The 25,977-nt window shown below is 47.0% G+C and overlaps 1 protein-coding gene across 4 annotated transcripts in view; it reads right to left on the bottom strand.

Moving 5' to 3' along the window:
• Positions 1 to 25,977, bottom strand: part of SASH1 (SAM and SH3 domain containing 1) — a 673,306-nt gene that overhangs the window by 208,318 nt on the left and 439,011 nt on the right. For all 4 annotated transcript variants that reach the window (XM_069606667.1, XM_069606665.1, XM_069606666.1 and 1 more), the window contains exons 5-7: positions 14,647 to 14,687; positions 13,369 to 13,455; positions 8,063 to 8,175 (exon numbers count right to left, since the gene is read on the bottom strand). In XM_069606667.1, coding sequence (XP_069462768.1) covers positions 8,063 to 8,175; positions 13,369 to 13,455; positions 14,647 to 14,687 — 241 coding nt within the window. The remainder of the gene's footprint in view (positions 1 to 8,062; positions 8,176 to 13,368; positions 13,456 to 14,646; positions 14,688 to 25,977) is intronic.

Below are 25,977 nucleotides of genomic sequence, written 5' to 3'. Positions count from 1 at the left end.
TTCCCAATTCTCAGTGTGGCACATGCTAACATTCACAATCCCATCTAGATATGGTGCAGGCTAATGTTCTCAATTCTAAGTGTGGCACATGCTAACATCCAAGTTCCATCTATGTGTGGTATAAGCTAACGTTCATAATCCTGTCTTGCAACAGTTTCCTGTCTCTGAGACAAGCATTCAGGAAAAACACACCAGTCAGGGGCAGAGATCCTTCTCAACTCAGGCAGGTTTGCGCCGCGTGTCTACACAGTTTTTGCCAGAGCACAGCTCTATCTCATTCCAGCCCAATTCCCCCCGTGAGCATTCACCATGCTATGCTGAGTATTGTGTAGTCACTGGAAAGGAGCAGACCCCCACCCACTTCTTTTTAACTGAGATCAATATTCAATTGACATCCTACTGAAGTGTTTTGTTGTTGTGATATTCTTTTATTAGCACCCTATAGCGCGAAAGCAGCCAATCAGCTTGCTCGGATTGCATGCAGAATCCACAGATAAAAGCTTGTTGGAAAGAAAGACTTTGCCTGCCCTGACACTCCCGCTCACCCTCACCGCCTCACCCCACAAACCCTCAATGCATACTCCCTATTCTTGTCCTCTACCCACAAGATGCTTGCATGTGCAAGTGCCTTGTCATCAAAGTGAACTTTCCCCAAAGCATTCACACCCTGGTTTGTCGGCGTGCAAAGCAGATAAGTACCTCAGTGGCAGGCAGAACTAAATGGTAATCACTGCAGCACCATGCGACACTGGAGGGGCAAGACATTGTGGGATCGGGGTCAACATCAGCTTTAAAATGCGGCATGGGGGTCAATATCAGCAAGAAAGTGCAGGATAGAGGTCAACATCAGTGAAAAAGTGCAGGATAGAGGACAACATCAGTGAAAAAGTGCAGGATAGAAGACATTAGCAAGAACATTTCCGGATAGAGGAGAACATCAGCGAGAAAGTGCCGAATGGCAGTCAACCTCGGCGCGGAAGTTCCGAATGGTGCTCAACATCAGTGAGTTAGTGTTGTGGGGGGTGGGGGGGTGAGTGCTGGATGGAGCTCATCAGTGAGAAAGTGCTGGATGGATGAAACATCCGTTTTGGCGAACAGATACTGACGAAGTGAGAGGTAAACGAGGCAGGTGCATGCACAGAAAAGCTGATGAAGAAGGACTATGATGTAATATTGAGGACTAAAGTGGGACACGAAAAGGAAGATGACCAGGAACATCACGCACACTCGAATATGTAGTTCCTTAGCGAACATGTTTACTGACATTAAAGGAGAACCTCCCGGAATGCACTAAAACAAGGGGGCGTTGATACTGTATGGAAAACTTGATGAGGGGTGAAGGTTATTAAGCGGCTGCGCTTTCCCAACAACATTTTGTTTGCAGTTCAATTGTTTCTACGGCTGATATTCTGCAGGAGCATCTGAGCGATGAAAAGTGTACGAAGGCCACTAGGTGGCAGACTTGACTAACGAAAAACAGAAGTAATAGCGAAGTAAAATGTGCTTTCATTGTATGAGTAAGTGCGATATATGCAGGCAAGACTAATTTTATAGACTTCCCCTGGAAGTCTCTGAAATTTCGATTGATCTGGGGCCAGTTAGTTGGTTACGTTTACTCGCTAGCAGAATTAATTGAAGTTCACTTATTGTTAGTTGTGTTGCATGTGTGTCTCTTGCCCCCTGCAGCAGCCTCTGGCACACGCCTTCATACAGGTCTAGAATGCGAGGGCATGGGCTCCCCAGGATGTTATGTTAAAGGTTCTTATACTGCGCACTGTTGCCATCTGTATGGTTTCTTGGCGCTCTCATGGATCTGTAAAGCGAGGGGGAGAGTGGGTAAGTTAGTAGGACTGGGCAAGAGAAAGAGCACGGGAGCCGGGATGTGCTGTTGGCAGCTTCAGTTCGGTTGACATCGTTCGCTGAGCGTAGTTGTAATTTTCGGCTGATAGCCGCCATCTGCTGTTGGACGAGGCTATGTGTGGTTTGTTTCGTTGGTGTGGTGAAGTGCGTGCGGTTTGTGTTGCTGTAGAGGTAATGCTCTAATTATGGAGCCTGCGCTATCTGATGGGCCACTGTATCTCGACAGAAGGTGACACAGTGGCCTCACTGGACAAAAGAAAAGCAAACCTCGCACATTGAAGCAGCTCAACCTTGGTATATTCTTGGTATAGTCGAGTCAGGCCGTGGACTTACTCTTAAAGCCACGGCTGTGCTTTAACGAGGGAGCCCCCGTTCCTCAGCGAGACTGGCGCCTCAGTGATTGTAATCTGTTCTGTGTGCTAGAGCAAAGAGAACAGATTAAATCACTGAGCCGCCAGCTTCGCCGAGGGAGTCTGAGGGACAGAGAAGCATCAGTAATGCACAGCTCTGTGTGTTAATGAGGGAGTCCCTGTCCCTCGTCAAGTTGGGGGCTCGGTAATGTAATCTGCACTGCGCACATAGCATATTAGATCACCAAGCCCCCAGCTTCACCGAGGTGCAGATGCGCCTCAGTAACATGTCCGCGCACTGCGGAGGCAGAAGTGGGAGGCCAAGCAGGCAACATGGTGTAACTTACCTGCCGCTCCTGGTTGCTGGAGCCTGATGGCGGCGGCAATGCACTCTTCAAGGTGGGCTGGAACGGACTTGCCCTGTGGCCATCCTTAAGAAGCCCTTTGGACTGGGCTGTGACATATGTAAGGGGGTGGAGCCACAAGAGCACGTTGCTCATGGCGCATTAGCGCCAATCTGCTACACACGGCTCTGCCCCTCACTCCAGATTGAAAGTCTTGACTTTCCGATGTCAGGCCAGGGCTGAGGCAGGGCGGGTCAGAGAACCGGGGAGACCTATGATGCTGAATCTCAAACCCGGCAAAATCCAGCCCATTGGCTAGCGCTGGTGGCGCTGCACTTAGTTTTACATAGGCTCCCATTTTGTGATTAATTGCTGTGATTCAGTTTAGGTATAGTAGCTCCAACTACATCTAGAGGGCTCTCATTTTAGTTGTGGAATTACTGTACTGCCCTGTGTTTCCATTGTGCGGAGCCCTGATCCGGATATTTTAGGCTGTTTCCTTGGGATTTGATACTGTTTAATTTTAATTGGAGAATTTTGTGAGCCGTTTTAGAGATTGAAAAATACAGTTTATACATTTACTTCAGTAAAAGCGTGTTTGCAGATTTCTTCACCAGCTGTCTCATATGAAGTTTATAGTTATTAATTACTGCTCCTGTACAGGATTGTGGGTCGGCCTGACCCCAATGCTCATGGGAGGGGGATCCCGGAGCAGGAGTCTTGTAGATTGTAACTCAAGTGTCATGTGTTGGCAAAGCCCCATTTGACCCTAAGAAAAAGGGGGATGTTAAGTTAGATGTATTCGTAGGTTTGTCAGTACCTGTTACCCCAGATAATTCAATGTGTCAGGGTATTTTCCAAATTTCTAGGAGCTGGCTTCCTAGGGGCTGGAGTGGGGGTGGGGTGGGGGAGGGGCAAAGGGAAGGGAGAGAGAGATCTTTAAAAGTGTTGATATTTGAAGAGAATAGGGGACAGAAAGTTGGATCTCTTCAATGCATCACCAGAAGGGGAAAACCACTCAGTGTTAATTTTTGTTTAGTTAAACACACATGGCAAAGTAAAGGAACAGTGAGAAAGCCACTCACTGCACTGTAACTCTGATGTATACATAGATACCCAATGAAGGGTCACGTTGGTTTTTTCCAGGGTCCAGTATTCATTTTGTGCTCACGCGGTTACATGCACTCTGCATTCTGGCCCACATTCCTGCCATTCAGGATGTGTTCCTCCGTTGGTCTATTATTCTATTCCAGGCTGGCATTAACCCATCTTGTCAAAAGCTCAGAGGATCACAAGCACCCAATTTGCCACTTTCTTTCTCACCAACTCTGTGGAGGTACGCCATCATCATTATCCCTAAAACCGCCAGCCCTTGCATGGGCAACAGTGGAGAATCCCTAGACTGTAGGTCTCCTCCAGCCATGTCCTCGGTAGTTCCTCCAAGCTGTAGGTGGTAGGGCAGGGGCTGGACTTGGGGGTGGGGGGTGTGGCCAGGGACTCTCCTAGCATGTCATAACTGATGATAAACGCTGAATGTCCTGAAAGTGGGGACCACAAAATAGAACAATGGGCCTCATTATGAGGTTGCTGCCAACCCTGTAACACCGAATCCGGCGACTGACTTCCCGGAGTGGGGAGATGGAGGCATCAGCACTGTTGCTAATGGTGCCGGTGCTTCCGTGATGGCTCTGCCTACCGTGGCTGCTGCGCCCAGCAGTTTCAGCCCTGTTGGGCGCACCAGCCCCAGCAGGCAGATTCGTGGTGTGGCGGTCCAGAAACAAGGGTGCCGGTGAGCTTACCGACACCCTTGTTTCCGGAACGCCACACATGTAATGAGGCCCAATGACTTATGCAGTGGGAATTAGGGCGGCATTTCCTGTCTGAGTTCACCCTCCGTGTTCTTACCAAGTGCAGGTGAGAGATGTGGATTGGGGTGGGGTAGGCGGCCCCTGGCTCCCTGAGATGCAATATTGGCTTGATGAGCTTGGTGAGGTGTTAAGATGTAAATGTTTAAATTCAGACAAAATTCCCTTTGGGGCAAAATATCATCCAGGTGTTGTGTGATCATTTCCATCATAAAACTCAACATGATAGCTCACTCATGCTAGTGTGTTGTATTGCCGGCTGCCCAATCTACCCTTTCCTTTTCAGCAGGTGTGAGGTTGGACAGATCTAGTGTGTCCCCTTCCCTGTCCTGGTGTTGTGCTCTCGATTGCCTGGCCAAGGCTAGAATATCCTGGGCTATGCTCTGGACTGACTTTTGGTCCAGGCCACATAATTATCCTCACCTTGCTTTGCCTTTGATGCCAAAACAGCTACAATAGAGGAAAAGGAGCTGTACAGGGATCGGCAGTGACCAACACAGCTCATTTTCACATGCCAGCAAGCAGCCTTTAGAATAACGTCCTCTGTGACAAACTCAACCAGTCAGTATATATTGTGTGGCTGTCACTGATTACATCCATGTTATTAGGTAGTCGGAGGTCAGTAGAGGCAACACCCATACTTATTAACGTACCCAATGCCTGTGCACCCCACGCGCACTTGCTCCTAGAAGTTTGATAAGATACGTTTTGATTAGGGCTTAAACTCTCATGTGCACAAGAACTCCTGGCCAGGTGCAGGTGTTTCCATGATTGAGCACAAAAGGCATAGAAATGATGTGCGTTCAATTTTCCCCGACTCAAGGGAGGCCTGGTCCTGCTTGCGATGCCATAGGAAAGGGATTCCAGATCCCTACCCCAGCAAAGAACAGTATCTAACACCCACAATGGACTTTAAAAAAAAGAAATGGAGTCCCAGTCTAGGCAGAGAGAGTGAGCTTGGAATATAGTTCTTATTGTCTTCTTGAGCTGAAGAGGTGCAGTTATATGAAAAACCTGATGAAGAGGTGCGTTTATATACAAAATAATCATCAAGAAGTGCGTTTATACGAAAAATCCTATGAAGAAGTTGGGGTTATACAATAAAACCCTATAAAGAGGTGGGATTATAAAAACAAAAAAAATCTATATATGCAGGAAACGCAGTTCTGTAGAGGACCATGCACGAGACAACACTGCAAAAAATATAGAATTATTTATTGGACTCCGTCAACTAAGGGAAAACATTCCAGTGGGGGGGGGGTTATGGGTGGCATCTGATAGAAAACTAGATTGAAGAGAACGTTTTCTTTAAAGTCACTCAGAATTCCGAATGCTCACCCTAGTTGGAAGAAATCTATCTATATGTTTATGTTTTGTGTGGCCACCTGTGTCTCTTTTCCACCACCTACGCTGCGTATTCTGGTTACCTGGCCACCCAATGAACCTAAGGGACCAGGCGTCTGCACAACCAGTTGCCATTGCACTGCCTCCGGGCCTCCCAACCACTTAGGGACTGTATCTGCAGCCCTACAGTGCCCCGACTATCTGCACTTATAGGCCACCGTCCTGGCAGCACGTATGAATTCCTTTGCACTCTCCCCTCACCCTCTTCCCCCTGGCACTTCTCCCCCTTCGCCACCCCCCTCCCCCCGCACCTGCGTGGTCTGAATGACACAAGGCCTAGTAGGATCGTCATTTTGTCGCCCTTTGTCTTCTCTTCCTTGTTGTGCCTAGAAACACTTGTGTACAGGCGCGTTACAAATGACTTCATACGCTGCAACCATGGACCAGCATTGCAGTAGGTGGAGAGGGGAGGCAGGAGTTCATCAAAGTAAAGAATTCAGGTTCCCTCTTCTCCTCAACCAAGAGCAACTGAAAACTGCAAGAAAAACCTGGCAGAGAAAGTACCATAATCCTCTGCCATGACGCGACAGCAGGAGGATACGCATTCAGAACAGCAAAATCCTGCACGATACCTGCAATCTTCTCCATGTATATGAAAGGGACATTTGTGGATATGTGTATGAGTCTGTTCAATATGTTCAGCATACTTCCCAACATGCTAGAAGCCTAAAATGTGGCATGTGGGTAGATTCCATGGTGTAGACAATGTAAAAAGCATAAAATATAACTTTGTCTAATTTCTTTTCTTTTCTTAGTAGGGATTACTGTGTGAAGAAGGGGTACAACTGCTAGTGATCTATATTATTAAGACACATTGTGCAGTTTTCTATGGAGTTGCTGTGGAGATGTCCTGTGCATTGTACAGACAGGTCAGATTTATTTTGACCTTTTTTTTTCTCCTAAAAGCTCAGAGATGCTCTTGTTCAAAGATTGGACACAAGTGTCCCTTTGGAGTTGACCAGGGCAGGCCTTTTTGCATCCACCCAATGCCTTGAGGCACACCCCTCTGCCTCCCCGGTGCACCCTCTGCTCGAGATACTCGGCACATTTTGCAATTTGATCCAGGCAAGAGTACTTGGGAAGCAGCTCTGATGCTCTTGCTTGGCACCATACATCGAACACTTTTCAACGCTCCGAAGCACTTTTTAAATATGTCGGTTCTTCATTATACGGGAGCTGAGAAAGAAATCGCCTTTTAAGCGACTGGTGCCTCACCAGCTGCAATTAATGTATTATTAGGCATTCTCAATACTCATGACCTGCATTCGTTTTTCATTTGCTTTCTGATCCAGTAGGCAATAGACATGCCCATTAAATATTCAGCTGCTCTATAGAACCAATTACCAATCAAAATGAATCTCGTTACCCCAGCCAGGGAATGAATTTATAAAACCCGTTTTGCACTATGAACCGGCATTTTTCAATTTCACAAAATCGGTGACACTAAATTAAGACCATCGTGACATTTTCAGCAAAAAGTAATACGTGTTTGTGCCACAGACTCCCGCCACGGGAATCTGCGGATCAAGTTTGTCTTTTAGTTTAAGATTTGACAAATTTCCTGGGGAAGGGAGTGTGCATTTTTCAAGAGCTTTTTGTAACTCTGAGAAAATCCCAAAACAATGACTTTCATTAATGCAAACCTAAATTGCAATGCTTCTCAGAGCAGAAATTAGCCTCCAAAATGTTGCTCCGCTAGTGAACAGCTAGCATGCAGATACATGTCTTCATAGAACATGCTACTGGTTCAGCATTGGGGCCACCAGTAGGCGCGTTTCCTGGCACATTATTGCAGTACAGCATGATCCAGTTGGCAACCGTATATCTGCATTTCCCGGAATACAATATTACCTAATGAGATTTCACCGAATTTATTTCACCAAAAATGATAGGTAAAGTGGTATATGTATAATGCATAATAGGTGGGGTGTGGGGTAAGGGTGTAAGTTAGGTTAGGGAGGGGTGAGTGGGACTTGTGGATGCCGGGGGGTCTCCCCGCGCATTATACAAAAAAAGTAGAAAAAGTAGAAAAAGTTAATTTCGCTTTTCGGTGAAATCGATTCAGTGAAATCTGCATTAGGTAAAATATTTTCGAAGAAATCACATACATCTGCTGGCAACTACTGTAGGTTTTTCAAAGACAAAGTGTATGTCAGGCAATGGGATACGGAACTGCAGGCTCTGTAGCGAACTACCCTTCAGCATGCAACCATGATGGTGTGCCCCCCCCCGCCCATACCCGGGCCAGTGCTTCCTCGATGGTAATCATCTTCTCTTTCACCATCATCATCAGCTGGATCCGTTCCTCGTCGCTCATGGTGATTTCACTGGCCACGTAGCCGACATCTTCACCTACAAAACATAAAAAAAGATGGGGAGAAACTGGTCAAGGTCATGGAGGATGAGGGTGACGAGCACTCGGAGAGTGGGTGGTCAGGTAGAGGAAGGAACGCGGGCAGGAATCCCCATGTAGATAACCTTTAGAAAGAGAACAGGAGACTCACTGAACTGCTGTGTGCACTGGCCATGCTTGTCTTGCACTGCACAAATCCCGTGCCGACATTTTCAGGAGCATAGGGATGGCTAGAACCACCAGATTTACAGGATACAAGTGGTTTTCTTTTAACGACTCACAGCTCATAGGGGCTCACAGCATTACATGTACAATCTAACATTTAACGGATACCCACCATCCCTTGCACATGCCCCATCTAAGGCCACAGCATCTTCCCTACTGGTTCTGAAATTCTCCACAAGATTGAGTATTAGACAGGTCTTTCCCTGGTATAGAACTTAAGACCAATAAAACGATATATGGGATGGTGCTGGGGCTTTAAGTGGGCCAGGGCTAGAGAGGGTGTTGCCCTGGCAGGCTCCAAAAAGTACTCGCATGGCATGGTTTCCCTGAATCGCCAACTATTCAGCGTATCTAATTTCTACTATGCATGTGCACACATGGCACATCAGGAGTTAAGACTGCGTGCGTGCAATACAGCAGGTGCAGTCTTGCCGAGGCTCACAGGACGTCCAGTAGCCTCTCACCACCAAATCTGAGCGGCCCCTCAACTACTTCTTGCCAGTTTCTTTTTTCAGCTGAATAGACCTCAGCCTGCTCATAATGATGATAAAGTTGCTGCTGGCTGTGATGGCTCTGAGCCATACCTCCATGGCAAATCGCCAAATAACGCCAATGCCACAGTAGCCTCTGGTCAGAACTGTGCCACTGGAACACGATCTGGCACCCACTGTGGACCAATTGGAACTCTAAATTCATCACCATAATCTGCCCGGACAATACATATTAATATTTCTGTCTTTACTTTTTCTTTGCAAGACTTTGGTACTGCCCCATGTCATTTCACAAACTACATATCCATAATTCACCTTTTGGCAGTTCTCAGTTCTCATTACCTGGCCACTCCTTTGCAACAGTCTTAGAACTACAATCCCCACAAGTACTAGAGAACAGTGCTCTCACTCTCCCAGGAGGTAGATTACCTTGAGTTGAGGTGCTCCAGGTGCTGCTAACGAGCCTGCCTCGGTACAGTGTGGGTCACCATTTAAGTCACTGCCTGCAGGATCACAGGGCTCTTGCAATGAGTTCGCTGGCAGTCCCTTGTACTTTCAACCCAGTTTCCAGATCTTTCTCCGGTGCCCTGTGCTCCCTGTTCTACAGCCCTGCCGCTCTGCCCTGCACCCCTGTACTCTCTGCCTTTCTTCCTTGTGTAAGGGAGGCATGGAATCACAAGTAGACACAGACATAAGATTGTCAAGTTCAAAAACCTTAATTGTAACTTGAAAGGGGGGTTAGAAAAACTCCTAGCTTGCCCCATAGCTAAAGATGGGAGTACTCTTGTCCATCAAAGTAATTAAAAAAAAAAAAACACAGTCCTAGTCATTTGTCAGTCAAATCAAAATGGCCTACACTAAAAAACCTATTGCCTGCTCTTACACTACTACAATACATGTGTATAGGGAAAGATGTATATGTAAAAGAACAAGCAGTGTTCTAAACATTCAGGTGTATTACATAACTGTTCGGGCCGCCTGGTGATAGTCCAACCAGTCTTGTGACTTCATTGAGAAATGTCTAAGATGGTCATGTTGGAGTTGTGCATCCAGTGCCGGGTGTGCTTCTTCAGGAGTGCTGTGCTTTATCAGATGCTGAAAAAACTGTGATTCAAGACAGGTCTATAAGTCGAAAACTAAGGGGGCTGTTGTCTTGTCAGTAGTGGACTGAAGCTCACCTTTCAAATCTAAGCCTGCTTTGTGCGAGGCTGCTAGGAATAGAATTTCCTAGAGGTTACCTATTTTTTATGGGAATAACCCCCGAGGAGTTGGGCTGCACCGGCTGGCCTGTTTGCTCTGGACATTATGGGGGATTCTGGTCTGTAAGTGGTAGCTGCAGCCCCCTAGCTCATCATCGACATTACCTAACATCCGGGCCATTGAAAGTCCGTTGTTGAGGGAAACCAGGGGAGGCTGAATGGAAATGGCAGTTGGGTTCCAAGAGTTGTCCCTTTTCCATTCCCATGGCGGTCTTTAACAAAGGATTGCGAGACGAGAGATGATGTGAGGTGGCAGCGCTTGCAACGCTGGTGAAGAGGTAAGTCCTGTGGCTTTTATTAACATTTCACAGATGGGACCAGTGAACATTAGGTCCAAGATGCAGGTGGGGCAGTGTTAGGTGGGTGCGCGCCTGCAGCCATTGGTTTGCTCCGAACACAGGATTACAGCATCCAGTACAGCCCACATTTGGAGTATGATGGTGGACTGCGTGCACCCATGCGGGTACCCCTGAATTATATTCCCTAATTGTCAACTACTAAATGTTGTCTTTTTTTTATAAACTTGCCCTGTACCTTTTATATTTTTGTTAATTTCCAACTTTTTGTAATAGGTGGTTTTGCTAGCATCTCACTTTCCACGACACACTCCCACTTCTTTCAACTCTTCCTTCTCACGTTGTCTTTTCTTCCTAACCTTAACTCTAATAGATACCCCAAACCTGACCTTACTGCATATTAGTTGATTTTTGATCATGACTACATGTATGCATCAGACCTATGCATTGATCGACTCACCTAGCAGCCCCCCCTGAGTTCTGGACCCGATCTTGAGGGCACCACGGCGGAGGGGAAATTGGGATGAGCACATCAATAGTGCAAAGTATGTATTGCGCATGGGCAGAATTATTTCGCTAAAAGGAATCGATCGTAGACTAAATAAGGGTGGGGTTCATGTGCAATAGTGTGATGACAGGGGTGCTATTGAATTAGTAGTGGTCTTCCTCTCTTCGGTTATCGTAATCGTGATATGCTATAGTCTGGGGGGTGTAGCAGGCTTATGGCAGGCCCTCAAAGATCATGAGGTACATACAGCCTATGTAAAGACAATGGGGTTCAATGCTACTGTAGCAAGAGTGGAGCATGCGGTCATGGGAAGTACATCGCTTACGTTGCTTTGGATTACTGGCTCTGCAGTTATTGTTTGGTACAGGTAATGGTATGGTAGTGTATCAGATGTGTTCACAGGGACAGCGGGTCACCCTTGCAGAACGCTCGTAACTAAGGCAGCACAACGCAATGGCCTCCGAATGAAGTCTTCATGGTGAACACTTAAAGTGGCAAGTTGTCGCCCTGGTAGATATGGCCCGTGGACAGATGGACTAATGGAGGTAACTTCAGAGTTCTGGGCAAGTTTGTTTGTTTATTCATTTATAATGTGCACCAGAACCAAAGGTATCAGGGCACAGAGGTTAAAAGGAGATACACAGTTTAGGAGTGAATGAAGTCCTGGTTTTTGTAGTTGTGCATGGCATGGCAGGTGTGTCCAAGGTAGACGTTACTGGGCTGGAAGGGTGGGCTTCATGGTAAATGTCATTCAACGTTGGCTAGATTTGAAGGAGATCGAGGCAGGGGTCAGGGGGCTGGTGGACTAAGGATGTAACCAGGCGTTCCGTGGCTTGTGTTTGTGGCATTAGTGTGGCGTGGTGACACGGGAGAGAGAAATGAGCAGGATAGTGAGACAGGGTTGTAGTTTCGGAAAGCTAGAGGGGAGGGCGATTTGTCGGAAGCGCCTTTTTGAGCACTCGGGAGTATGGGATGCCGCAGGGTGTGGTAGCGTGAAAGCTGGCAGATGTGTTTTGAACTTGCACGGATCCGTGCTAGGCCTTTTGTGGAGTTAGGGATCGGGAGAGGTTTCAGGAGTTAGTACGATGGAAAAATGCATGTTGCTAGATTTAAAATGTGGAGTTAGTGAGTTAATCATCTGGAGTTGGGGCAATGGTGAGCCAAGGCACACAAGGCAGTACGCATGCCCTTAACAGACAACTGCCACTTGTTAACTGTCCTTATCACGTTCCTCGTACAGACAATGGATACCAGGGACACTGGAGTAAATAACGAGTATGCTTGCCACACCCTGCATTCAAGGGATATTTCTATGATCACAGAGTGCCCAGATGGGGAAAAGAGTGTTCATTCTAAAACCCATCCATCGGCACCTATTATAAAAACCACAATCTGCAGAAGACATGTCCAACACTCAGGCTGCCTCTCCCGCCACGGGTTGCCATCTTCCCCCCACATCCTTTTTTTTTTTTTTTTACTTTTTCCAACCTGCCCACCCCAGTCCCACTTAGTTGATTGTTTCAGAGGCAGCGCCCGCTGCCACAGCATCTTCCCTCCTTGCTTTGACAACCGCCATGGTAATAAAGGAGGGGCTCTGTACAGAGCCACACCGTCTACAAGCACGGTGGCCATTTTGGATAAATATTCTCTTTCATTGAATGGAACGCACGCAGTGGCCCGTTCAAGGATTTATTTTTAGCACGCCGGGTTACCGCTCTGGTAACCCGGGGTGCTAATGGCATTACCACCCTCCACCCCCTTCCAGCCCTTGGAACTGGGTGCCAATGGCCCGGAGATCTTGTTAACTGCCCTCACTTCCCTCTGGCTGTTAACTCGGGCTGCCGAGCCATTAGCACCCCGTTCCAGCCCATTGGAACAGGGTGCCAACGACACAGTATGGCTTCATCCTGCAAACACTGCAGGTGCAGCATTTGGAAACACGCGCACAGGTGTGGATACATGACCCCCAGAGGGTGACAGGAACTCTGAAAACTTTGGCCTCAGTAGGCATGGCTCACAGAAGCCCTACTCCCTCCAAAGGAGCACCCTTATTCAAATGCAAGGAAGGTCGCTTTTAGGCAAGATTCACTTTTCGGAATGGCCTCGCCCATCCTGGCCCAGGTTTGCTCCAAATGGAGTCAGAAAAAGTTTGGTAAACTAGTGAATTAATTTTTTTCTGCTAGATCCTCATTCCTGTGTTTTTTTTTATTGATTAGAGGAGGTTCCTAATCTACTTCTACACCCCCCTGAACCCTATTATATGGTAAAGCCAGGCCCTTAACAACCTGACACATTGACTCCACTAGTACATTATTTTTTTTAGGTTGCTCCTTAATAGTGAATGCTGCATTTACCATCGCCAGGAAACAAAGTGCAGCACTTTTGTATGGCTCGTTCTGGGCCAGACGATTACCTTTGGACAACTGCCTCATGATTCCTTTCTGGTTCTTCCGGAAATTTTGCCAAAAGTACTTGTTTTTCTTCTTCCACTCGGCTTTTCCTAGAAACACCAAACAAAGACAGAAACAAACAAAAAAAAATCATTAAAAAGCATTAAGAGGATGGCTGGGGCCTCACTTGGCAGGATTAAATGTTTGTAAATATTTCATCCTGGCAATACAGAAAAAAAAACAAGTCGTTATTGCCACGGAACAAAGCGGCCTAATGATAGCCGGCATACAATATATAAATAGACATTTATTCAATGTGTACATGTATAAATGGGTGGCATATGAAAAGTCGTGGAACCGTATATAGCAGTAATATTTCGTTCACACTCTCATGGCAGCCCTTAATATGTCTTTCGCAATATTTCCTAAAACTGTAATTGAGAATGAGAATCCGAGTGAGCGCCGCATTCAACAATTTAAAGACTAAAACAGGCCACAATAATTAGCTTAATTGAAATTCCCTGTGGTGTAGTCACGGCTGCACAACAGGCAGTCGACCCACCACTCTATGCACGAAGAAATGCATGTTACCTTGCTGCAAATGGACAGTATAGAAGTTAACACTGGGATACCGCAAGGTAAAGATTAGTCAACTCTTCAGAGGGAAAGTGCTGGCCAGACTAGCCAACCAACTAAGTAGATCAACCAGACCAACTCAATACAAACATTCCATTACCCAATACCAGTAAAGGACCCCTTCTTCTCCTTCTACCCGTTAGCTGCTATGTGTACTTAAACATGGACCGTAGGGGGCTCCAACACTGTTCCAGCAAAGCACACATAAGCATGCTTAAACTACTCCAGTCCAGCTCCCCTTAGGTCAATTGTCTGATCCACCAGGGAGGCACAAAAGGATTGTATGGGCTTCTTCTGGGTTGAAAATAAAAAAAGAGCGATTGTCAAGATCATTCCATAGACTTGCAAATTGACAATGGGCGTAAGATTTTGTGTCAGGGGGGTGGAAAGTGTCTGGCTACCTTCAAGGAACACGCACACACCTTGAAAGCAGAGAAATGTCATTTCTGGCTGACCAATGGATTGCTCATTTTGGACTTAACAGGAAAAGCAAGTTCTGTAAAGCCGGTCATGATCCAGTGAAGAATGCGGACATCAAAAACACTGAATCTACAAAAGACTAAACAGACTCTACGCACAGGCCACTGCCTGGCCATAGAGACTTCTAAAACCACATCCATCAAACAGCGACACAAAGCAATGACTGGGAATCGCATCATACTGACCTAGAGAGCCATCTTCTGAGCTGGACTTGTGGAGTGAAAGCCTGAAACACAAAGGGAAAGAACGTTTATTATTGACCAGAGAGCTGGGCCTAGCAAAGGTGGATTGGCTTTAGAGTACACCACAGTCAGCAATAGGCGCTTGCACCGTCCATTACTTACCCTGCACAAAAACACAATAACTTGGCATCATTGGTATGCCTATGAGACGGTTGACATAGGTTCTGGTTAAGCAAGACACAAGACTCTTCGCCTGCGCGATCTCAATGTTATCTGGCCTAGTAGGATTGTTGTCTCGGTCGTCCCTCTGTTCCCCTCCTTTGTCACGTCGCGCCTTGAAACACTTGTGTGTAGGCGCATTATAAAGCACAATCATATCATGCAAACCTAGATTTAGCAGGGGGGGCACTATCGGGGTCTGCCTGGCCAGCAGAGCTACTGACTGATCAATGGCAGAGCAGCTCATAGGTGTGGGAGGGAACACCCCAAGTGCACTCCCAAAAACAACCATATGCTTCCTTGATCCAAGCCCTTGGTACAATGTGCAGCCACGCCACAGATCTGAACGCCGGTCCTTGATCCCGAGAACCGGCGTTCAGATCTGTGGCGTGGCTGCACATTGTACCAAGGGCTTGGGTTACAGTTCCTGGTCAATAATACATAGGGCATCTAGACTAGCACCCCCTACTGCCAGCAAGCAGGTTGACCATGTGTAGAAAACCAAAAGCATCCCGGATGGCATTATGCAGTCTATGCAATGACAACATTTTTCATATTGTATTGTATTTGGTTATTTATATAGCGCTCTTTTCCCACTTGTGTGGACTCAATGCACTTTATTTGGCTGGAACGCCCTTGGTGACCGTAGTCAGTGTGCTGGAAAATTCTAAGGCATTTAGTTTAGGAGATGCATGTGTGCATGTTACCAGTCTAGGGCTTGGTTGGCTGGCAAGGCTCGACTAAGCAGCCCAAAGAGATGCCAGGCACATGGGTGGGCACTGTAGAGGGTTTGGGATAGATTGCTATTGTTGAGAGAGTCAATGTGTGGCCAGCTATAAGGAGTTCCTTTCGGATGGTATTCGCTGTATGCTAGTGGCACAGGGGTTGAGGTACGTCGGGTGTTTCAGTGTGGGCGGCTATATGTGATGCTAGACCGGATGAGCATAGCCATAGTAGCTTTCTACTGTGCATGGATGCTTGCCCGTGCCTGTGGCCTGTGTCCACACCGGTGGTGTGAGATATACTCATCGTAAGCTTCAAAATTGTTTGAATGGAGCGATCTTTGTCAAGTACAGCAGAGGAACAGACCTAGCTTTAAGAGTCCTAGACCATTGCGGGGAGCCGAAGCTTCATGCAATAAACAAGGGTGGAGGCTACACCTATATTCGAGAATCCTGTAAGGTGGGAGAGAGGCGTAGACATCACAATGCCATAGGTTGCAACATATAATAGAGTAGGTTTCTGTAATATAACAGGCATAGATGGTTTTTTATGCCTAGATTTGTGGTGGGAGATTGCTAACATTGAGAATTCCCTAAGGGAGCGATGCAGGTTAACAGTCACAGTGATTCCTTAGTGATGGGTGTGTGCTACCTATGGCTACATATCTCATTGTTTGTGGTCGCTCATGTGGACGGATATGCAGAGGTGCAGAGAGGGCAGGGCCTGAGCGGGCAAGGTCCAACCAAAATATGTAAAAGCCCACTCAGCAGCAATGTTTGGGCATTTACAGATGTTAATGTGACTGTGGTGGGCCCAACTACATTAGCTTCAGGCCCCACGTGTTAGACAGTCCTGGCTACACCTCTGCAGATATGGTGGGTGGAGGGGGGCACTGGGAGAATGTTGCGGGCGTGCCACAGCCAGAGCTGCTGGCTTACCTGGAGTGCTCATCGGGTGGGAGTGTTGATAGTGTTTCAGGTGTGCCATAATATACTGAGCACCAACACTGAAGTGGCTAATACTATTGGCATGCAGACAGCGGCATCCATGGTGGCGATCATTGGCAAGGCGGTGCGCCTTTGAGGTGCACTTCGGCTCAGGAGCCAATTTGTCTTTGCTTGAATCCTAATTGGCAGAGTTGCACAAGCGGGCCCATCACTGGGTGTTGCAGGCAGCATGAGCGTGCAAATGGCACTGAAGTGTATGCGGCTCACTGGCATCTGATGCATAATTCATGGCAAGCTAGTGCATATGAAGCGAGGCCACCGGAGAGGTGCATTTATGCCCGTTTTTCACTGTAAAAGGCCGGTTAAAACACAGAGCAATTGGCCAGGTTGCCATACTGTTTTGTGTGTGTAGCGAATATATTTTTGGCAAATTCAATAAAATACAATTCAAAGACCTAGAATTAGGAAGCTGTGGTGACTGCAGATGCACTTTTTAGGTAAAGACTCTCCTGCTCAGGTGTCAGGGAAAATACAGGCTGAAGACCGCCACAGGCTCAGTACAAGGGCTCTTCATTTAGCAACCTATTGCACTGGTCAATTACGTAACCAATTATTTAAGCAATATCGCCCATAGCTGTGGGTAATGGGTTTACTTATGATCCTGCAAGCACGACTTCTCGGCCTCAGCAAAGCGAGGAAGCGCATGAAGGGAAGGGACGTGTGCTCAGAAGACCCTGTACTGCCCATCAGCTGTGGACAAAATAGCGATTAGTATGTGGCAGCCATGCTGGGTGCTCAGCAGAGATGCATTTAGAATGGGGGAGGGGCCCGAAAGAGAAATACCATTTGGAAATGGCCACTGAGTAATGGGCGCTCGGCGGTTGCACAGGGGTCAAGCTTTGTTCCTATTGTTGATGGGCGGCGTAAGAGCAGCCGGGGAAACTGGGAGGAAAAGGCGGCCAGTGGAGAGGGGCAGAGCGGGCACAGGTAGGAGATAGCTGAGGCCGGGCTGAGGGTACTGGCCCGGAGCAGAGAATCGATTCCATCTGGAATTTTGCAATACTGGGGATTTTTGCCCAGAGGCTCTCGTTCCTGATTGGCCCAGATTAATCCAAACTTCTACTCTAGGTGCCAATTAGACACCAGTCCCAGACAATTTTAACTGTAGGTGAGCATATACTGCACGAATTAAGCAAACATGTTTTAGGTACCATATCCTTGAAAATAAATTGTTCAGTTATTGGACCCAAACATCTGTGTTTATTAATCAAGAGCAGGGAATGAGAGTAAAGACGGATCCTCAGGGGCTAAACGCATCTCCCGGGTGTAGGGCATGACCCGGAAGCAGGAGCAGCTTCTGGGGGAGGGTGTAGTAATGTACAGTGTGCAGCAAATCCAACGTCAACATGCGATTCAAGCAATGCCACTTTTTACATCCAATATAATAAGTGTGATGGACACAGGGTTTGGGTACATTCTAGAGGACTTGAAATGCAGTCAAGGAAAAATAAAATAAAAATAAAATACCTTTCTGAGTCCTGCGACGCGGCATCCGGTACAGGAGTCCAGCTTCAGCGCTGATTAGGTCATCGTAATCAGCACTAAAAATAGACTGACATTCCAGGCGCAGCATCAGAGGACTAAAGAAAGGTACATGTTTCCTATCTGTCTTAGCCATCAGCACCCGCATGTGGTTACTCATGGGTGCTAATGAGATATAACCAGTTGGGGCGAGCCGACCCTGCCAGGAAAGGCCCGCTGCCCAGGTTAAGGTCCAGAGCACAAATTATCCATACGATCAACACCAGACTAACACACGAGGTGACTTATAAAAAAATCAAATTGCAATTGGAAATGCAACCGAGATGCATGCTTAAGGGAATTGGAATTGGCCAAACTCGGGTGAATGGCACAGGGATGGATAGGTTTGCATGGCAGCAGTTGGCAGGCAGTCAAAAGTAGCTCTATATAGAAGCAGGGCAGGGAATCGGCCAGAACAAGATGGAGCAGCACATAACTCGCTGAGGTCCTGCGCCTCAACGAGCAGAGCGCTTTCAGAAAACTCGGCACGGCGCTGCCTAATCTCCTGAAAGCAGTCTGCTGGTTATATTGCAGGCCCAAAAAAACGCCTATGCAGAAGATTCTGCACTTCAGGCAGACACTGACAAATCCTCACATACAGTGATGCAGCCGTCTATACGTCCTGCAATTTACAGACATGTCTTTATTAGAGTCAGGGACGTTGCTAGGGGGGGCTAAGGGGGATATAGCCCCTGGTCTCTTGGTTGCAGCCCGGGATAGAATCTCAGGAGCTACAGCCAAAAGACTAGCCAGCCCCCAGTCCCGACAGTTCTGACATCAGCGTAGCCCCGAGTCTTTTCCAGACCTAGCAACTCCCCTGATTAGTCAATATTGTGACCAATCAAAACAGACGAGTCCATTATTCACTTAAAAGGGCTTCCTGCTGACTCACTATAAGACATGTTTAACATAAAAAATGGTGGACATTAAGATGTTCCCACAATGCTCTTTGCTTTTATGCAAATCGCTATGATTGGGTCCAATGAAGAGATTCTGCAACATGGCTGGGGTCACATCCCTTGGCCCTGCCCCCTCCTTCTTACAGCCCCGCCCGTAAGGTGACAGTTCCCCCAGTATCTGTTGTCCATTTCCAGCACTGTATATAAGTGTTAAGCGTCTGGCCCTTCCCAGCAACAAGTGGGAGTCAATTTCGATGCCTGATGAGGGAGCACTTGAGAGACTCAGGTTAAAAACTAAGGAGTCACATATGCCGACACCGTAGCCTACAACAGCAATTCAACAACAAGGAAAGCACCTGTGATTTAAACCAGCTATATTAGGGCTAGAAAATGCGAGATGACCCGGGCATCTTCCAATTCCAGCACGCCATAGTGACTCGCGCCCACATTTGTACACTACATTTCAAAAACGGTTGCATTCTCCGTAAGTGACAGTAGAGGGCACTGCAGAGTTGCTTTTTGTTTGATTGGGGAGCCTTCGACGTCTGATCTCGCAACCAGCAAACGCGTTTAGCATTCACCGTTTATGGATTCTGATAAGCGCGTTAACGTTGGTGCCTTGAATGGACAGGACTGTTAGCCATAACGTGAGCGTGCAGGGATACCTTCCAGGCTGCCGTACCCACATGCTGCCCATAGGCAATGGGTGGTAGTGAAGGGGGTGGTGCGCTCCATAATACTGTGCACAGCGGCCATGGTGCCAGCACGTTACAGGGCTCAGCACTGTGTTTACAGGAAGGCGCGGGCATGCTTCCGAGTCGGGCCTACATACAGCACGTTCGTTTCCATTATGCAACAGTGTTTAAACTCAAATAACAACTAATACACCAATATCAGGTTTTCATAATTCCCTTCATGCCAGATTCCTCCCGCTTCTAAGCACTGTAATGATTTCTGTTGTTATTAAACAATTTAATGTTAGTCAATTTGTCGACCCTGGAAAAATCTGCAAAAAATATCGAAATAGAAAAACACTACACAAAACCTACAAACCTAACCCCTGGGGAAAGAACAGAGAATAAGCAAGGATAGCACAATGCAGAACTCTGAGGAATGAATCGGGGGATTAAAAACCACAATGTTCTTTTAAAAAGATATGTTTCTTGGATGAAAAAAGGGAATTGGTGACCCAACTAGCCTAGAGGGCCCAGAACAGTACCTAGGGGACGGTTAATGGGGACCTACGAGCCGAGGGCGTGGGTCGACCCAGCCCATAACTGCCGACCGCCCAAGTTAAGGGCCAGAGTGAAGCGAGGGTCCCTTGACGAGGGCAGTGGGCCGTTACCAGCGGCGGTCAGTCCGCCCTGAGTGTTATACCACCATTAGCACCCACGTAGATCCTACGTGGTTGCATGGTGGCCTTGAGATCACACAAAGTCACACAAAGCATTGCCATGCCTTGCTACCTTCACAACAACGCAGACGAGTGAGCCTGTATGATGAAAGGGACCTGGCTACAGTTGGCAGACCAATATGGCTAGGCCCGGGCCCATTTTGAACTACGCGCCCTTCCACCTACCTTATTCCAACCTCCCAGAACGTCTCTGCGTTTGCCTTCAGCAAAGGGCAGACACATACGAAGGAGATGCCCATTTGGACTCGGTAGGGCCAGGTAGATCCAGGCTGGATGGGGTACAGACCTCAGACAGTCCTCCACTGGGTGCCAATCACCCTCACCAGCCTCTGCATTCCCCAGACTTCTTGGTGGCTACAGATGACCTAGCCACCATCAGGCCCACAATGCTTCTAATCCAGCCAATCACCTTGATCACAACCCACATACCAGTTCCATGTGATAATATCCCGGCAAAAATGTTGCCATACAAGAATGGCGCCATTTTATTGCGGCAATATTACCACATGGAACCTGGAGGGCACACCCTCGCAACCCCCATATTTTTTTAAAGTGAGCAGGGGACACCCCTGCAACCCCGATCCCATTTACCCCATAAATTATCCCCATAAATGATGACGCCTATGCCGTTTCCAAGCGACTATATGTATTGTGACATTATTTATGGGGATAATATTTCCTGATGCCCACATACTTTCCCAGTCCACAAACATGCAGTATGCTTCTGATAATGGCACTCTCTGCATTTTGTCACATTGCAGATCTGTTACAGCCCCAATGCCATCTTCGTCAGAAGGATGCGGTTCAGCACCTCCTCTGTGCATGTGTCAGATGTCCTTGTCCAGGTGGATACAACCTCCCAAATGTGAGAGCACAATGAAGGATCAGTGGTGGCCTTGGGGTCATCCACAAGACCGCATGGCCGAAAGCTGCAGGAAACAGCCACACACAACAGTGGAGCTCTTCTCATTCCACAAACTAACTGCAATGTTTCACCGAATCCGCTTGCACCGCTGCCCACCGGCATTGGCTTCCAGTGGAGCCCAGAATCTTCAGTGTTACATCATTGACAAAGCAAACACCAGAGTGCTAAGATCGGGTGCTCACAATCTTTTGGAGCAACTTAGACCCAAAACCTCTAAAGCAGAGAATGGGGCTTTTTCATTCAAAGCTCCCATTCTATGGAGCCTACTTCCGGATTATCTGCGCAAACAAACTCCTGGCCATCTTTAAGAAAGAACTTAAAACCTTTCTCTTCTCATAAGCAGGCCCTTCAGGGCAACACTATAAAGCAAATTTACGGCCAATAGGTTTGGTTAACTATGACCACCTTAGGCAGGACCTGTTTAGGATAGTTTAGTTGCCCTAGTCTGTTTGTTTTGTACGTTTTGTTAGCGCCTTCATGCCTACGGGCCCATAGCGTGCTTTATACATATAATGTAATGTAATTCCTGGATGACATCCCATATCTCGTATCGTCAGCCTTGGTCGCCAATACCAACATCCATCTTTCTAGATTAGGGTTTTGCATACTTAAGCTATCCTGATGTGCTGTACTACGCTCCCATCAGCGCTAGACAGCACAGCCAATGGTGATGGATCATGGTGGTTGCAAGCCAAAACATCTGGAGAGCTTCAGGTTTCAGAACCCTGTTCGAGGCAACTTTAAACTTCCAAATGCACAACTACAAACTCGACCAAACTGAGCAACCCCGGGACTTCACTAACACCATAAACCTAGCGCAGCACGTCACTGACCCCACCTACTCAAGGGCAACAGTATGGACCTAGTTCACCACCTTAAATCAACTGTCAATTGGAATTGATCAGATCAAGCCAACCTCCCCAACTAGCTCACTTGCATAATACCCAGAAATAACAGGCAGCAGCCACCCGCACATTGAGGCTCCGACACATAGCCTACTCGCCATGTTAATCACCATTTGGCCCACATCAAACGTCAGCTCACGCCTCACAACCCTCACCCAGAACACAGGCATTCTTAATTGACATACATGCACCATTAAAGTGGAGCCGAGCCATGTAAAGACGAAATCATGCACCCCATGTACTCACAGACAGCAAGCAGGACATTCACTGGGAAGAACAATACAGGTGCAAAAAACAAATAGTGACAATACCTCAAAATACTTAAACTGTGGATCACCAGTTGTAGCCTCATAACAATAGCCAAAGATATATATTATATTTCTACAATAACGTAGGAAGAGAACTTAGCATACTAACAAAGTATCAAAAGACGACACGGTTCAGCGAGCCTCCTGGTTGACATTTTCTGGACCTTCCAGTTATTTCTTGGTTTCCGAGATCCTATTGCAATTTTATCTTTGGAAAGGCATTATTCTTTCGCAAACATTATTCTTTTGTAAAGGTTTTTCTTTTAAAACCAAAAACAAATAAATAAAAAAAAAAATAACGTAGGAAGAGAACCAAAAGAGTACTTCCTGTTCACTATTAGAAAAAAAAATACAATGCCATCAAAACTTTCTTCCTCAATAAAATTTCAAAAATCAGATCTCACACACATGAAACTGCTCTCTCCAAACCTGCACCTTCACTGATCCCACCTTGAGAAGCACACAAGTCAGGCCTATTTGGCGCGACAAGCTTTCCGCCATCTTTGCATCCCTCGAAACATCCATCAAATACTAGGTCAAGTGCCTCCCATCCCCGATTATCAAGCTACTCAAAGGCCAAGCACTTGTACGCCACCTCCACATTATCAATCCACGTCTAATACAGGGTACCCTCCACATCTCTATAATACTCCTGCTCCTCAAGCAAGAAAACTTGAATGATGATGACCAGCCAGACTACCACCCAATCATTGACTTTCCTTTTGTGAGAGCGGCGATAGAAAAAGACATTGCCATACAGGTATACTATTGCAGCAAAGATGCATCACAGTAACAGATATATAGGCCATGGGTCGTCAATGATGCCTTACACATTATGGACAAAGGGGCTCACCCTGGCTCTTGGTCCTGGTTGATCACTGAGGGGAATTCAACACAGTTGATCACGCGGCATCGCCTCACAACAAGAATGGACTTCAAGGATTCTGGATTAGCCTGGTACAACACCTCCTTGGCAGACTGGTACCAGCTTGCCCAGAAGGGGATCCGACGATCAATATGGAGTCCAGTCACCAGCGTGTCTCCCTAGGATTCAGTCATTTTCAGTCTCTGCATGGAGCCTCAAGGAGCTCTCCTCAATGACCCTGCATCCCCCGTTATCAATATGTAGACGACATGCAGCTATACTTCAAGATCAGCGACATGGAAAACATCTCACTACTAAACCCTTGCGTAGCACTAACCAGACAACTCAACCCTACGAAAGTTTGTTTCTGCTTCTTTCAATCTGACCAGTCCGACACCCATTCAATCATGGCTAAGCCAATAATGGCCTTGATGGGTTCACGCCAAAGTTAACCCCAAATGTCAAATCACTAGACTCCTCTTGATTGTGATCGCTCCTTCAGACTTCATATCGCCAAAAAAAGGCAAGACCTCCACTAGCACAAAATAAACTTCTTATGCAAAATCAAGTACCATACCTCCCTGGAAAGCTGGTCATCTTGGGAGGTCCAACACTATTCCAAATGTAGCAACATTGGGAGACTGGAAAACAACGTCTAAAAGAAAACAAGCCTCCTCCAGCTGCACACCAGCACTGTGCAACACCATGCCAACCCACATCTGCATGGCACTGTCACTCTTGCAGATCAGGAAAAATCTGAAGACCACGATATTCCACTAGTTTGACTCAACTTGGTGGGTCCTGAAAACGGCTCTAGTCCATGACAGCCAGCTTTACCATGACCCCAACTCCAGAAAATAGGGATACCAAAATCACACCCCGAGATGAGTCATTCCTGCGCTGCCAAAACAGAACTGGATATATGAACTACATACATGAATGACTAAACCTCAGCATGTCAAAGATCCTGGCATGCCACAACTGATACAATAAACTTGGGTACGGCCACTACGCATGCAGTTTCCAGGCATTCACAATTTGTCAACTATTGCCCTCATATGCCCAGGTACTACCAGTGTTTCAACACATCGTATGACTCGTATTAGGAAGATGTATACCCAATACTGCCAACAAACGCCCAGGTAGGCACAACCTTGCCAGAGATGCCATCAAGTGTGCATTTACTTATTTGTTAAACAGAACACAGCGGTTGTAACATTATGCATTAAAATGTAGCAAGTGGCACTGGGTTTCAGCAACCGCTGTGCTCGCTTTTATTTTCCCTGGTAAAAAAGGAACAGACACATATAATACAATTGCTCTGACACCCCAATAAAATGAAATGGTCCCCTGAAGAAAATAGACGTTCTATTTTTTGGTACTGGTTTATAAAATGCAGCAGGTAAAAGTGTGGAAGGCAGGCCAAAATAGGGGAGGCTGTGAGGGAGGGGGAGACCCCAGACAGGGCCAAAGTTTTCGACCAGGGAGTCAACAGACCCGGTGCGGGTGCGTTGTGTACGCAGACGGACTGGGTTCCCTCTCTGGTAATAACAGGCAGGCTGCACTGAAAAGTGGGGACACAATGAAGGCACCAACGTCTTTGTGGAACCCAAGAACAGATTTATTACAGGAAGAAGAGTAAACTCATTGCCAGCAGGATAGGTTATACACACTGGACACAGCAGATTACATGCACTGGTATGCGGGCACAAGGCAGGGAATTGATGGCATGCATACTAGCTAGGCACACCCACTGGCATGGTACCCGGGGCCTGGGAGTACACTTGAATGCAAGGGGGTAGATGGGTCCCGAAGGGAGAAAGACAAGGGTTGGAGAGGGAGTTTAAGTAGGGGGCCGCTAGAAAATCTTTTGAAATAATGTGTCGGTCATTTATTGAGGAGATCTGCAGGACAGACACTCGCCCTCTACCCAAAATGTCCTCAGATGCTACTACAGGAGTACCAACCGCAAGGGCATTGTGGACAGCAGCTGTTGAAGAACTTCTAAGAGTAGGAAGTAGCTATTCTATATCCTACCTACAGGCCTTCTGCACATCACTCTGGATCTACGAGGAACAGATCATGGGGAGCAGGAACACGTGGCCTACCAGCAGATTGGCTATATTTCCCACCTTTGCTGGCCCCTCTCTATGTACATATATCCTACCGTTGTCTTTGTGTGCTCTAGGCTTGGCTAACCCCTGTTCTTCCTGGCAGAGAAAGCATAAAGCAAGGTTGCAATGCCCGGGGGACAAAACAAGCTCAGGAGGGGATGGAATGGAGAGGTGGGCCCATACGAGAATGCTCAGTGCTGCTTTTGGCAAAGGGTGGTTTCAGTGGGTTCTTTGGATGCACTTCCAACAAGGCAGTGCAAAAATCTATGTAGCGGATGTATGGAACGTTGGAATGCATGCAGATCATTTGCTACAGGGTATGTAACAAATCTCTTTTGCAAATGTCGGATTTATCCCATTTCTTATTGGCTCAAAATCTTCAAACATTTATTATTGTGAAATGTGTCCACTCTCCCCAAAGGAAGAGAGTTCTC

Source organism: Ambystoma mexicanum, chromosome 4p (assembly GCF_040938575.1).
Source record: "Ambystoma mexicanum isolate Mex_15411 chromosome 4p, UKY_AmexF1_1, whole genome shotgun sequence".
Taxonomy (NCBI): Eukaryota; Metazoa; Chordata; class Amphibia; order Caudata; family Ambystomatidae; genus Ambystoma; species Ambystoma mexicanum.
Note: the sequence above shows the minus strand (reverse complement) of the source record. Positions and strands in the feature narration are given on the sequence as shown.